The sequence below is a fragment of the Pelodiscus sinensis genome, chromosome 4, assembly GCF_052426305.1.
Source record: "Pelodiscus sinensis isolate ZL-2025 chromosome 4, ASM5242630v1, whole genome shotgun sequence".
Taxonomy (NCBI): Eukaryota; Metazoa; Chordata; order Testudines; family Trionychidae; genus Pelodiscus; species Pelodiscus sinensis.
The window spans coordinates 44,416,521-44,431,726 of NC_143055.1; the positions used below are offsets into that span (position 1 = coordinate 44,416,521).

Here is a 15,206-nt window from a genome sequence, read left to right on the forward strand (position 1 = left end):
CATCATGACAAATTGTTAGCTAGACATGGCCAACCCTAGTGTAGATGCCTTTAACACAGCTGTCCTTAAGTTTTAAAATGTAGCAACACACACAAGGAACCTTCACATATAATTTAAATGTGATATTATCCTATTAAAAAAAGAAAAAAATGTATTTAATGCATTTTAATTAATGTGTTTGTGTTTAGTACAAATCAACATTTTTATTTTCTCTGTTTACTCAAAGCCCAGTGATGGTTTGATAATTGGACTTACATTTTCATAAACTCACTGAAATTAATAAAGAACATTAAAAAGTGTCAATTTTAGTACAGGATTATTATTGGTAAAGGGTTCATGTTAATTAGTAGGGGCTGTGCCCTCTACTCACTCACTCACTCATCTACCGTCTCCAGCTGCTTTCACCTTGCTAAGAGAGCCTGTTGACTGATGATGTGATGATATCATTCTGTCACCTGGCAGGAAAATCATCTGTATATATATATAGATATAGGGAGAAAATATTGAGAATTGTCACAGAATTTGACAATTTAATCATAATTGTATTTTAAGTGAGTAATATAAATTGCATGTTAGACACCCTATTTTGTTAGTAAGAAAAATCAGTCTATGTACTGTAGAAGCTGTATGATTCAACAGTACTCTACTTAAATAACTGTTTCCTTATTTCACATTTAAAATTACAAGTTTGTAATATTTACAGGCTTAGTCCTCCTCTGTGGTGCAACTCAGAAACAGAGATCCCTTCTGATATTTTTTTCAAAATGGAGCCATCAGAGATTTCCAATTGCTGTTTTTTAGCTGTTCTAGCAAGACAGGTAAGCCATAAAAGTATGCATTGGGAAAAGTACTTGTTTAAAACATTGTATATATGATTGCCTCTATTTTTAATACAAATTAAAACTAATAGACAGAAGGGAATATTCATAATTTACCTGACTTCACTGTAATAATAACAGCAAGACAGTGAACTAGTAGCTGTTGCAATGTGCTACGCAAAAGACTGAAGAAACTAGCACACAGTGCAATATAGTTTTTCTAGAGGCAAGTGCAACTGAAATATCCAACTGCACTATGCTAAGATATGCTTGAAAGCTCACATTTTCTGTTTACTGTTTATATATCAAAGAGGTGGTGCTGTGTGACAAATTTAATCTATTGTACTGCTTGATCTAGTTCTTAGCTCTCCCACATTTTTAGAGAGGATTGGGTTGGTATGCAGTTACTCTTTTTTTCCCCCCCAGTCCCCTTGCTCCCTGTTACCATGGTATGTTTAACATGGTGATTGAAACTGTGTTAAGCAGAGAGACTGTTAAAGAATGAAGCTGTTCACAGCCTACCTTGGATCAAAGCACTGCTATACATGTTTCCGTGACTCACTAATATCGAAGCAGAATTTTCTCCTATTATGTAACCAGGGTTGTAGCAAGGGTGGGGAGAGACAGGGGGCAGTTGCCCCTTGGTGCAAGCAGGGAGAACAGCACAGGCAGGTCTGGGACTGCCTGGCCCTGTCACAGCCACGTCAGACTCGCCTGCACCGTTCTCTCTGCACTCGCCCTAGCGTGGCGCCCAGGGACAACTGCCCTCCCTCTCCTCAACTACGCCACTGTATGTAACCATGGATTGTAAGGCAAAAAGTTTCCAGTGAGGACCGAATCCCCAAAATAAACAGTTTTTAGAAAGTATTTGTTGTAATTCATTTTACATGAATGTTTTGATGCTTCTTTCAGTAGAATCTTTTGAATGTTGTCTACTGTACAATATACAAGTTACACCTCTAAAATCGAGGATTCTCTGGTCCCGAAACATCAGTGGTCTGGCATGACTGTGCATGTTCCAGGCTCAGAGAGTCTCAGCACAGTGCAGAGGGCTGGAGAGTGGACAGGGGCTGACGTGCAAATCAGCTGGACAGCCGGGGGTTGGGAAGGGTGAAGCTGAAATGACATCCCTTGGTCTAGAAAAATTTCTCATCTGGGACCAATTGGGTCCTCAGGGCGACCAGGGAGGTCCCATTTGTGTGTGTGTGTGTGTGTGTGTGTGTGTGTGTGTGTGTGTGTGTGTGTGTGTGTGTGTGTGTGTGTGTGTGTGAGAGAGAGAGAGAGAGAGAGAGAGAGAGAGAGAGAGAGAGAGAGAGAGAGAGAGAGAGAGCGTAATATACTAATTGACACACACCAGTACTGTCTCCAACTCTAGATTTCTTTGCCAAAAAAAAATGAAGGAGCTTATTTTGATGAACTGTTCAAAAGAAGCTTCAGAGAGGTAGCTGAGTTACTCTGTAACTGGAAAAAACTTAAAACTCAACAAATAGTCTTGAAGCACTGGGTTGTGTCCACCAAAGCTCATGATACCATCTACATGTTTTGTTAGTCTCTGAGGTACTTCAAGACTATTTGTTGGTTTTTAAGTTTTTCAAAAGAAGTCTGGTTTTTACCCCACTTTTCCTTTTAGAATTCTGATCGCAATTTTGTCGTCCTGCTTTTAAACCTAAAATTTAAAAATTTTGAGTGTTTTGTATCTAGAAAAACATCTTTTTTAAATTACCTATTTTAAAGTGCAAAGGCTCTCCTTCCAAACATATGCATACTATTACATACACTTGATAAAGTCCAAAATACAGCTTCTACTGAAACTAACAGATTTAGCTAAAATACAATATAGAATGTAGTTTCCAGCTTTGATCCTGCTCCTATGTCTGGGCTACTCTTGGCCATAATAAGCATTACATGCTGTGTTTGCCGTGTCAAGCTTTTAAATTGTATAAAGAATAGTTGCCCTAGTTTTTGTTTACATAAGTGCTCTCCTGGGCTGGAAAAATGATGACCACAGATGATACATATTGAACCTCTCTAGTCCAGCATGTCGAACCAGGGTATTTGCAGAACCACAGGCAGTCAGTATTGTAGTGAGTGGCTCTTTTTATTTGCTGAGGTGAATAAATGGAACAATGTATCAATGTGCCCTTTTCCAGTTTCTGCAATACAGTAGTTCTATCTTTTGCTGTATTGACACGTGTACACTTAACAGCATACCAGTATTTCCATTGGTTGCTGATCTCTCAGAAGACACATTTAGGAGTAAATGAGAGCTAAACAACGAGATCCAGGACTGGCAGCTATAAACAAATTCTGTTGGACCACAGGAAACTTGGCCTTACCCCACGATAAGTGGACATCTGGCTAACTAAAATCATGCTGGACCAGAGAGGTTGAACCTGTACTTTTGAGGTGGCTTGTCATTTCTCTTTCTTCAGGGGATGAATTCTCATGGGAAAAAATGGTGAAGGTAATTAATGATGGAAGTCAAATATATGATTGATTTGCTCATTCAGTCTAGGGATGTTAAAATGCATCTCTTAAGAGACTTCCCAGGGCTGTAAAATGCAGAGTGGCCGCAAGGCGGGGAGATGGTTGTATGCTGCGTGATAAGAGACCCTGGAACAGGGACTGACCCAGTGTCTCCATGCACCAGCTTCCCTATGCTAAACAATGCAGAGTGGCAGCTGAGGGGGATGCGATTAGTCGATAGTGCATATCATCCCTAGGTAATGACAACAAGGTGTGTTATGAGAATTCTAAATGGGAAAAAAAAATTAAATGATCAAGTCTAACTTTCAGCCAGTGCAGGAGTCCAGCCCCCCCAATACTTTTAGATGTTAGATTTTGCCACAGATGGAGCTCCCACCATTTCTATAGAAAGTTCACTGAGCTATTTCAGACTAAATATTCTAGCCCTCAGTATCATTCCCATCCCTCTTTCTAACTCCATAATACTTAGGTTAAATATATCCAGAGGTGGTGTGCTGCTCTGGCACGATCTGACAGCACTCTGGTAAGGATCAGCTGGGGGTACACTCCCAGCTGGCTTATTGGGAGGGAATGGCAGCAGCTCTGGCCCTGCTTCTGTCCCACCATGGCAGCCCCAATCCTCCTCCTGCCACACTGAGTGGGCAGGCAGGGAAAGGGGAGCAGAATCAGCCTCCATCTGGCTTCTGCGTTCTGTCTCCGACTGCCCCACTCTTGAAGTAGGCCCTGTGGCCTGGCTCAGCCCCAGCAATGGCCCCAGGTATTGTCCAGCCAACATGGCTGCGCTTGGGGCCCAGCACCCATCTGGCCACAATGGCCTGTCCCCAACCCATGACCTGTCCATAGGAGGGGTTGGCAACAGCCCCAGCCCTGTTGCAGCCACTATCTGCCCACCATGATCCTGTAGCTGCCTGGCCCCGGTGGTGGTAGAATCTCCCTCTCTGGAGATATTTAAGAACGGGTTAGATAGACATCTGTCAGGGATGGTGTAGACGGAGCTTGGTCCTGCCTTGAGGGTGGGGGGCTGGACTCGATGATCTCTCGAGGTCCCTTCCAGTCCTATGATTCTATAACCTTGCCCCAGGCCCCCGCCACCAGTCCCTTGCCCTGCCTCCTGCATCCCCCACACATTGCAGCCCTGCCCTAAGCCTCTCATAACTCCAACCATGACTCATGCACCTCCACCTCAACCCCTCATATGCCCCAAACCTGACTCCTGCATCCCCCACGTCAACAGCCTCTGATTTAACTCCTGCACACCCCAACCCTCTGCCCCGAGCCCCACACTTAACATTTCTTACAGGTATTGTCATACTGTACTGCAATCCCACCAACAGGTTGTGATTGGGCAGAACCTGTAAGAAATTTAAGTTAATTTCACCCCTGAATATATCTAGCTTGAGAGCTGAATTGATAGGTTAAATAATTTAATACTAGGCAAATGTCTCAGTAATACTTTTTACAATGTATGTTTCACTCATATCTCCAGAGAGGGAGATTCTACCACCACCGGGGCCAGGCAGCTACAGGATCATGGTGGGCAGATAGTGGCTGCAACAGGGCTGGGGCTGTTGCCAACCCCTCCTATGGACAGGTCATGGGTTGGGGCCATTGTGGCCAGATGGGTGCTGGGCCCCAAGCGCAGCCATGTTGGCTGGACAATACCTGGGGCTATTGCTGGGGCTGAGCCAGGCCACAGGGCCTACTTCAAGAGTGGGGCAGTCGGAGACAGAACGCAGAAGCCAGATGGAGGCTGATTCTGCTCCCCTTTCCCTGCCTGCCCACTCAATGTTCAGAAATGGTGATATATTTTTCACGTTATACATCAGTTAGATATAGGCCTAAATTCACAAAAGGGACTTAACTGCCAATTTTAGGTGCCAAAAATCCCTGCTCAGCTGCCCTGAGCCTTTTTTATGTCTCAATTCAGTATACGTTCCTTTTCACAGATGTTTCTGCCTCTGGGCATGAGTGCACCAGTACTGTGTCCAGACTGCTAAACCCCAGAATAGTGCACAAACTGGGAAGGACAGGTGTTCCTGTTAAAAAGAGCTGGGAACAAACGAGTCTTTCATCATTTAACCACAACATAGAATAGGTTCAACAGAAAGTGAAAGGCAAGCAAGAATAATAAGGACATTGTAGCCTGGTAGTTAGAGCATTCACCTGCGTAGGTAGGAGACCCAGGATCCAGTCCTCCTGCTCAGTTTCTGTTGAATTATATGTTCACAAGGAAATAGCTACAGCAAGATAGAATCCCACATCAGAGTGTCCTATAACCCATTGCCTACAACTCACTTGAGAAGTGGCACCTCCTTTCTTTTTTTTAAGAGGAGGGTGGGTCTGGGCTAAAAAGTTATGAGGAAGGTGGTGCCTTTTCTCTTGCCCTTCTTCCCCAGCTTCTTGCTAAGAGGAAGGCTTGCTCTCAGCTTGGTGTCTCCCACTGGTTAGCTCAGACAAGGAGCCACCTAGTCTGCAGGCTTCTAAGATTCCCATTCTGAGGTACCCCTCCCCACTTCATTATATAGGGTGACTATGCACCAAACTCAAGCTTTGTGAATCCCAGTGATATTCTTAGCATCTAAAAATAATTAGTATAGAAATACTCTGTCACCTTGCTGAAGTTCCTTTGTCACTAGCACATAGTGATTAAGAAAAACTGCAGATAGAACACACAAGTGTGGAATGCAATTTCTTTTCTCTAAACTAGACCACAGACTCTGTTAAAAAGATTGGGCATACAAAGGTAACTACATGGATAGTAATGTTCTGTATTCCATTAGTTAAGTTTTGCCTCAGTAGATTAGAGTCCCAGCAGCAGAAGACTGCTGTCCCCTTTAGCCAGGAGGAGCAAGAGGGAGACAAACTGCTTCCTTTTATTTGCACTCTCTCCTGGGAAGCGTGCCCCACAAAGGTGAGGAAGTGTGGTCTCTTAGTCCCCAACTATTAACTCCTGCATTGCCAGCATGTGATTGATACACCTCATTGTACCCAGATACCATGACTCATTGCATTTAACAATGGAGTACAGGTGTATGCTAGGGAATTAAATCAGAGTACACATATTGGTATCTTTAATTTCAGAGGGATCCAGCTGAAATCATGTCTGTCAAAGACATTTTAGCTCGTGCTGCAGCAAAAGGATTACTGGAAGGTCTTGATATAGGAAAATCATCAAAGAGAGAGGAGAAGAGGAAGAAAAAATCTAAAGTAACACCGCAAAGAAATGTTCCTAAAGATACTTGGGTACAATCAAATATTGTGGAGTTCCTGAACCGAGAAATGATACCTATTGATACTAACTCTGAAGTTTCACCAATTAAAGCAATTAGTGATATTTCACAAAAGAATATGAAGCAAACAAACAGTTCCATTCAACTGAAGAAAATTACCAAACCCATCTCAAACTCCTCCTTGCCAGGAATGCTGAAGAATACACCCAATTTGTCATCTATGAGTAAGGTGTTTGAGAGACGGACACACATTAGAAAGCCACGGGCTGAAGATAAAATGGTTGTATTGAAACCTGTGGAAATAGTTCTGCCTCCAGTAATGGTGCCATACTTCAATCCTCAAGGGAATAAATCTCAAATTTCAACTCAACATTACTACTATAGCTGGATTGAAAAAAAGAGCTCAGCACGTGACTTTATACCTTCTTTATCCAAGAGAGTCATCAAATCAAAGGAAACCTTACCTTCAACTATGGTTAAGCACTCTCGACCATGGATTTGAAGATGAAATGTTTTAACTGGTTCATAGTTATTTCTTCATCGTTTGAAATTATATTTCTAAAATGGTCAACATTCCTATATTAGTTGATTCATATACTTAGATGCTAGCAGGGTATATCTGTGCAGGACACTACTTATCTTAAGGGAACATTTCTAAGGAGTACCTTTTAATGGCTTTTATGGAACTAGCAGGGGAATATTTTGCAAGAGTCTATTATGTGGTTGTTTCACACCAGCTATTAAATTCTGACTCAAAATAAACAAAGTAACATCTATAGTAGATTATGCAGATACTTAGGGGATGAGCTCAAAAGTTGTTTATCTAATTGCTAATCAGTAGAATGTGACATTGACACATGCCTTCTGTTTATACCCTTCTATAAATATCTGGGCATACTAAATTTTAAAAGCAATGTTTGCAAGTTTTGTTTAGTGGTGTAAAAATTCACATAAGAACAATGAAATTAAAAGGTTGTCTGATCTTATAGTTTTCAGTTATCATCTTTGTTGAAAAGTTTCATTATCTATGTGACCGCACAATCTAAATTATAAGCCAGACCATTTTTTCTAAAATGCCAGTGGATTTTTCAAATGCCTACATTTTATGTACTTGTGTTGAACATTTTGTGCACACAGCTGGGGAGCACAAATGGCCCTGTTCAGTCAGATGTGCTTTAATAAGAAGCAGAGGATATTTTGTTTTAAAAATACTGAATAGAAAATTTCATTGTAGAACTGGCTAGATATTGTAATGTTAAAATGAATTCTGATTTATAATCTGACATGTCACACTACTGACATGGTTTATAACGATCATAATTTTCAGCCTAATGTTGGCGGGTATACAAACTCAAATGCTACTTTTCATGAAATAGTTTGAGAGTGGCAGAAGTATACATGGCAAAAATGTTTCTTATTCTGTATCCCTGCAGGTGACAAAAGTAAGCAAAATAGGAACACTGAATACCAAAACAGCAAGCTTTTTGGCTTACATTTATGTGCCTTTAACAATTTCTTTAGAAACATTCAAAATGGTTGACATTGGTAATTGAGGAGGAAAATAATAAACAGCATTTCTAGTTATATGTGAACATCAGATTGCAAGTTAAACTATGTCTCATTCTAAACACATTAAATGTTAATCATTTCTAGCTAATATATGGTTGCATTTTGCTAAATACATTAAGATGTCATTCTATTAAAGTACAGTACAAGCTCTGTTATCTGGCATGTGGGAGGAAAGAGGGTGCTGGTTAACTAAGAGTTAACCAGAATAAGTGCTTCAGTGGGTGAAGACTTTGGTTCAGGGTATAGGGCCAGGAGTGAGGGATTTAGGGCACCGGAGGGGTTTTATGGTGCTGGGTGATGCTCATGTTAGGCAATTCCCTTCCTGCAAGTGGGTGTCCAACATATCCCTGCTTTTCCTAGTTTGGGGCACAGATAGGCAGCTACATGTGCTGCCTTCGTCCCCCCTAGCTCCCATTAGCTGTGGCTCCCAAACAGTGGAAATGGAATCAGTGCTTTTATTTTAAAAGCATAGTTCACAATGAGGGTGAGAGCAGAGACACCACAATTTAGAGAAAGGGAATAGAAAATATAAAGGGAAAATTATATTAATTTATTCTAAACAGTTACTAAGAATAGCTTAGAGTAGGTAGCAGGGGTGAGAGATTCTGCAGTTGGGAAAGAGAAGGCAAAAAGGTTTTTTTAATCTTTTCATTTTAAATAATACTAAGTGGATATTGTAACAAACTAAGTATAAACTGTCTCAAAGATAAAAAATAGTGTGCTCATTAAAAGATGCTAGTTGACTGATCTGGCAGTGGAAGTCCAAGCTCTATTCACATACGGTGTACAGCACATTACTATAAGTTTCCATCTGCTGTCCCACCAATGGGTCTCAGATCAAGATTAGCGCTCCGTGGCTGGTTCAGTTTCTCGGACCAGACTGTGCAAGAGCCAGGAGTAATAAATATGATGCTAGAGAACAACTTGCTTCACAAGCCACTCTACCATCAGCTGTTAGCAAATTTTAGGTATTCCCACACTGGCCCTGAATTGCACCAGCAACATATAAATGAAACCAAACCTTTAAAAGGGACAATTTCTGACTTCCTCTTCTCTGCATTAAAAATATGCTTTCTAGGACCTAAAAACAATTTATATTTTAAGCTATGCATTAGAGTGTAACATATGTTCCTTAATATGTACCATATTTACCACTAAATAATTCAGAAAATACATTAATGTCTCTCTTCTGAAATGTTCAGTGTATTGGTATTAACTCTAAACAGTAAATACATTGAGACTTTCTCCTTCCCCCACCAAGTTTCTGTCCCAGGAATGAATGGATTTCCAAACTTTACAGACTAGTGACAAGAGTCAAGCATTTTATGCATCTAAATTTATTCTCACAACAGATTACATTTAAATGTGTAAAAGTGGTCAACAGCAAAAAAAAAAAAGTTCTTTTCAGTGTCAATCAACTGCTTTATATAACACTGACCTCTGACTGATAAACAATGTGCATTTTCCCTTTCTAGTTTGCAAATATTTAAATAAATCAAACTTTTGCTTGGTGACTGTACAGCATAGGTTTTTAGCAATATATTAAGATAACTAAGCCTGCACAGATAGAAGTAACAGTGTAAATGTTAAAGCTGTAAAGGCTGAGCTAATATCAGCTATCAAAGTAAAAATAGCTGTTTTTGCACGTGATTTACTAAGCTTTATGTCCCTGCTTCATTGCCTTAGAAGAGTTGATAAAATTAAAAGAAAAGGGATATAGAAATCTTAGTAAATGACACAGAAGAATCTTAATGGATTAATTATTCCATAGCTTTACATTCTGCAACTCTAAGAAAGGACTTCTTTTTTCGAAAGAGGTACATATAGCTCTTTACACAATGTTTATCACTAAGAACTTATACCGCAAGTGGGATCAATGTCCTTTCATGCAATCTGTAGGTGATTCTTATATCTTTACAAAACCTTCTCCTCTCCCCTTTAAATGAAATCATAAGTGGTTTAAATAAAATCTAAAAACTGTAGCATTCAAAGGAAAGGCTTTAGGCTGTAGACATTAGCTGTGGCTATAAATCTCCTTGCTTTTGCAAAGGAGCATATTAATTAAAGATGATCTGTGATATCTGCCTCTACTTTGTTGCATTTATAAAATAATAGGAATTAGCTTTACACATTGTTTTGCCATTTCTTCTACATACGCGAATAAAAATGTGACTACAAATAATTACAAAACCCACCTTTTTAGGTAACCTATAGTACATGGAGATTACTTAGCACTGGATATGTTGTGAGATCATGTCCAGTAAAGATAGTACATTAACATCATAATGCAGGCTATTTCAGTAAAAATAGAATAAATAAAATAAAAATATTTTAAGCTGTATTTAACAGGTTAATTCAAAAATGACATGAGACATACAAGGCATAGTGTATGTCTACTTACAGAATCACTAGATATAAAGAATGCATAGGTAACTGAAGTATCATTACAAGGTTAAGTAAAATGGCATTTGCTCTCATGCATGCACCAGCCATAATTGTTGGCCATGGCAGAAAGTAAGTCAACATAGTCTTTTAATATAATTAGTTTTACAAAATTAGGCCTTGATCCTGCAAACAATTAGGTATGTGCATAACCTGTAAGAGCATGAGTCATCCTGTTGAAGCCAGTGAGACTAGTGTGCTTATAAAGCAGGTGCCTAGGTTTTGCAGAATCAAGGTCTTAATCAGTATTTTGGTAAAACTGGCAGACTAAAGGCATGATCTGTGACTTTCCAATACATTGCTATCTTTTGCCTTTTCAATACCTACTGCATCCCTGACTCTCTATGTGCTTTGCTGCTGAAAGCAAGCTAAGTGTTCATGGTCCTGACAACAGATAACAATCAAACCAAGGAGTGAATAAAAAACAATAGCTATTTAATTACAAACAGAGGTCCTGTAATTTGCCACCACAGAGCAGCAGCATCACACAGATGCAATGGATCTCCAATGGAATGTATTTATACATTTTAAAACTAGTTGCAAATCTGAATCCCGGGAAAGTTTCAAACTGGATTTTTAAGACAACACGGTCAAGGTATTTTCTGTAATTAAAAGAAAACCTCAGATAACTGGCTAACTCTGGAGAGTGTTAATGAATATAGCATCTTACCTCTCTAGATCAGTAATTTTAATATTGATCCAGGGTGGTGAGGGCTAGGCGATGTTACCATATGATGGCTACTGATAATCACTGTGGGGAAATAGTGCTGGTCCCAGGAGGGATCACTGAAATTACTGCTGCAGGTACCCACAGAGACAAGGGAGTGAATGTGAGTGCAAGCTTCTTGTAGCCTAAGTGCTCCAACCAGGCTTGAGATACATGAATACAGGCAGTCCCCGGGTTACGTACAAGATAGGGACTGTAGGTTTGTTCTTAAGTTGAATTTGTATGTAAGTCGGAACTGGTACATATTGTAGGGGAAACTCTAGCCAAACATTTTTTTTAGTTTTGGATAGCATAGGGAAAGGTTAACTCCCCTCTAATGTTTGTTTTGCTGTCTGTTCCCCTGTTCAGAAGATTTCACATCTATTTCTGTCCCTGTGACAAACTCAGGACTAAAGGAGTAACTCATCAAATACCAAACAGCTCTGCACCATGCTTTGAGCTAATAGCTTTATTTCCACACACCACCCAGGGTTCTAGGAGGAGGGTCCTTTTTTTGCTAACACAATGAGGCCAGCACTTTGTTTGTTTTGGTGGAGTCTTTGTTTGCCCAGGGAGCCCAGCATGTATAGGGGGAGGAGGGGAGGAGAGGCTGCTTTTGTCTGCTGTTTGGCAGCCTGTTGCTCAGGGGAGGGGGCAGCCTGTTGCTGGCAGGGGGGGAGGGGAGGCGTGCAGGATGCGAGGCCGCGGGGGGGGGGGGGCAGCGGGCGTGGGGAGGCACTTTTCCTCTGCCCGGCAGCTCTGCGGGATCCCTGTCCCTGTGGCCAGCTGCTGCAGGCAGAGGCCAGTTGGAGCCAGCCGAAGAGGAGGAGGAGGTGGATTCTAGGACCCAGGTGAGCGAGCCCCGGGGACGCTGCTGCGCTCCGGGAGCCCGGCATGTATAGAGGGGAGGAGGGGCAGAGAGGCTGCTTTTGTCTGTTCGGCAGCCTGTTGCTCAGGGGAGGGGGCAGCCTGTTGCTGGCAGGGGGGTGGGGGGAGGCACTTTTCCTCTGCCCGGCAGCTCTGCGGGACCCCAGTCGGAGCCGGCCCGAGGAGGAGGAGGATCCTAGGACCCAGGTGAGCGAGCCCCGGGAATGCTGCTGCGCATGTGAGGGAGTTGCCTCACCCCGTTCGTATCTAGGGATCCAACGTAAGTCGGATCCACGTAAGTCGGGGACTGCCTGTACCTTGTTCCTGCATTGGGACTTAAGCACTTGCTTAGCTTTAAACAGGGATTTAAAATTAGGACATGCTTAAATACCTTCCTGAACTGGGCCCACAGGCAAGTGTTTTAGCTAAGGGTATCCCATTGTGTTATATTATTCTTTATATGACAGTAGTGCCTAGACATCTCAGTCAAGTCAGAGCCACAAAAGGCACCAGTTGGGTTCTGAGGATTTCAGGGCACTGGCCTTCTCAGCTCGTGTCCATGGAGCTGAACCTTTTTCTACACTACCTGAACATCAATTTTTCATTTGCCAGTATAGTCACATTTCTGTCATGCCAAGTTCATTTTTTTAGTAATTGCCCATAATTCCTTTACAAACTAAAAGGTAAAAGTGATCATCATGCTTTGGCCCTTGCATCCACAGCTTAATTTGTTTGTTACTGGGGTAACTCAAGAATAGCAACTGCCACCAATTTGAAACCAGAAAATACACAACCATTAATGTAAAACAATGCCTCTACTAAACAGATATAAAGGGAAAACTAGATCAAGTTCTGGGCCTATCGATCTTGACAATGTCCCTTTAGATCTGTGGTATCCAACATGCTAGCTGCTAGCCACGTGTGTCTATTTGACCAGTTGAGCATAGCTACTTTGCTATAGCAGTAGCCACTATAGCCATATAGACACTGTGGCTTTAGAATGATAGTGTCAGCAGACCCAGATGGATCAGCCTTCAGGGCAGACATCTAACAATGGAGACAGAAATTTTTTAACACTGTTAAAAAAATCTGCAATGTTTCATTTTTACTGTAGTACCAACCTATAGCTGTGGCAAGGGAGAAAAACACAGAAAAAAGATAAGCAAATAGGTGCATTCAAAGGTTAGTACAATGTATGCTTTTAAGGGGCAATACTACCCAGTTTGTTGTCAAAGAATTTACAGTTGAGTGAACAAACACAGCTGGAGCTTTGGAACAAAAGCTCTGAAATCAGATTATACTACATGTAGCTCCATCATTCCTTTGTTGAGAGCTGCTACAAAAAAGGGCATAAAAGTAAAATGAAACCTCATCGTGGTATAAATGGGAACAGATTTGCACAACAAAAAATGTAATAGTCCTTTCTTTGCATCTCATGTAATTACTAACACAGCACCAAACTCCAAATGAAAGAACGTTGTGATCAGGCCTTCAGTTGAAAGTTTGCACGCAGGAGTAAGACAGGGACAATGTGTAGCGTTCTAGTTTGTATCATATCTAACAGTTCTGAATAGGTCCCTCTCAGAATTCTAGATGGTAAGAACCTACAGTTTAATAAATCACATTTTTGTTGCACCATGTAGGATTTTCAAGAATAGATTTAACAGCCCCAGGTAAAATTTTTTCTGTTTTGGGGTGAAAGGCTACAGGTGATGCATCCTGCTCTGAATTACTCAAAACTTTTCTTCTCCAAAATCATAATACATAAACATTAAATGAAATATGATCACTATGATTCAAAAGGCATGTCAGGCCAAGTTATAAAGTGGTTGCTAAACCAATGCCAACACATATTTTAAAACTCACTAACAGGTACAGTTTGTAAAAATAAAACTTGGTATTTAAACTACAGTAATTTATGGTAACTAATACTCTGTACCTACTCCAGTGTTGAAAACAGGGCAAAGTGCTGTAGGATTTAATGGTTTTCTTGTGACAAATCCAGCTCAAGAAGATGGTGAAACTATAATGCAGGCAATCACTCCAAGGACTTTAACATTAGTTCACTAGGAGGGACGTGGCCATATTCTGTTTTTGTGTGAATTTAGGTAATGTTCATAATATTTACAATCAAATAGACCTTCCACTGCTCATGATGTAACTCACTGACAGCAAAAAAATCACTCATGCGTCTTTTCATATCACATGATGATGGCAAGAACGAGAGAACATGCTTGTCTAACATTGTTTTGATATGGATAAATTCTTTGAAGACAAAGCATCAGCAATTTAAAATGGAAGGTCGAACATCAGTTCATTTTCTTTAGTGTAGCTATTTTATCTTCAATTAAGTGTTACAAGAATCCTTTCCCTTGAGCAGCTATGGCATCTCAGAAACAGGACGCTTCTGTTTTAAAGTGTCAATAAGGGACAAGACTCCTCGTTTGACATTAGTTGTGACTCTTCTGGTCATCGAGTCTGCAGGAGGAGGGGGTGGTCGAACTTTCTGTGAAGGAGGTCTGGCTACCAAGCACTTCTGATACCGTAACTGCAACAAAGCAAACATGTTCCACAATCATTAGTGTATTTCAATAGCCTCATATCAGAACTATAAATTCCATACTTTTTATACATTACAGGCAGTCCCCGACTTACGCGGATCTGACTTACGTCGGATCCGCACTTACGATCGGGGCTTTTCTCGCCCTGGAGCTCACAGGCGGCGGGTCGTCCACCCGTGTCCTCCGGGGCAAGAAAAGCTTCTCCCGGTCTCCCTGGTCTGCTGGGGGGGGTCCAGCAAAGCTGCTGTACCCCCCCAGCAGACCAGGGGGACAGGAGCAAAGCCGCCCAGGGCGGCTTTGCTCTGGTGTCCCTGGTCTGCTGGGGAGGTCCAGCGGCTATGCTGGACTCCCCCAGCAGACCAGGGGGACAGGAGCAAAGCTGCGGAGCACGCCCGCAGCGGGACAGCCCGGGCGCGCTTGAGCTGTCCCCCTGCAGGCGTGCTCCGCAGCTTTGCTCTCCGTCTCCCTGGTCTGCTGGGGGGGGGGGGGTGCAGCTAGTAACCCCCCCAGCAGACCAGGCTTTTCT

General features: G+C 41.7%; 2 protein-coding genes across 15 annotated transcripts in view; one reads left to right on the forward strand and one right to left on the reverse strand.

Moving 5' to 3' along the window:
* NSUN7 (NOP2/Sun RNA methyltransferase family member 7) overlaps positions 1–7,523 on the forward strand; it is an 88,878-nt gene extending 81,355 nt beyond the window's left edge. For all 3 annotated transcript variants that reach the window (XM_006129491.5, XM_075930535.2, XM_075930537.2), the window contains exons 11-12: positions 704–818; positions 6,387–7,523. In XM_006129491.5, coding sequence (XP_006129553.2) covers positions 704–818; positions 6,387–7,037 — 766 coding nt within the window. In that variant the 3' untranslated portion in view covers positions 7,038–7,523. The remainder of the gene's footprint in view (positions 1–703; positions 819–6,386) is intronic.
* Positions 7,524–7,676: 153 nt separating this feature from the next.
* The window catches only part of APBB2 (amyloid beta precursor protein binding family B member 2), a 311,717-nt gene continuing 304,187 nt past the window's right edge, over positions 7,677–15,206 (reverse strand). For all 12 annotated transcript variants that reach the window (XM_089777852.1, XM_089777853.1, XM_006129479.4 and 9 more), the window contains one exon: positions 7,677–14,667. In XM_089777852.1, the coding sequence (XP_089633978.1) occupies positions 14,500–14,667 (168 nt within the window). In that variant the 3' untranslated portion in view covers positions 7,677–14,499. The remainder of the gene's footprint in view (positions 14,668–15,206) is intronic.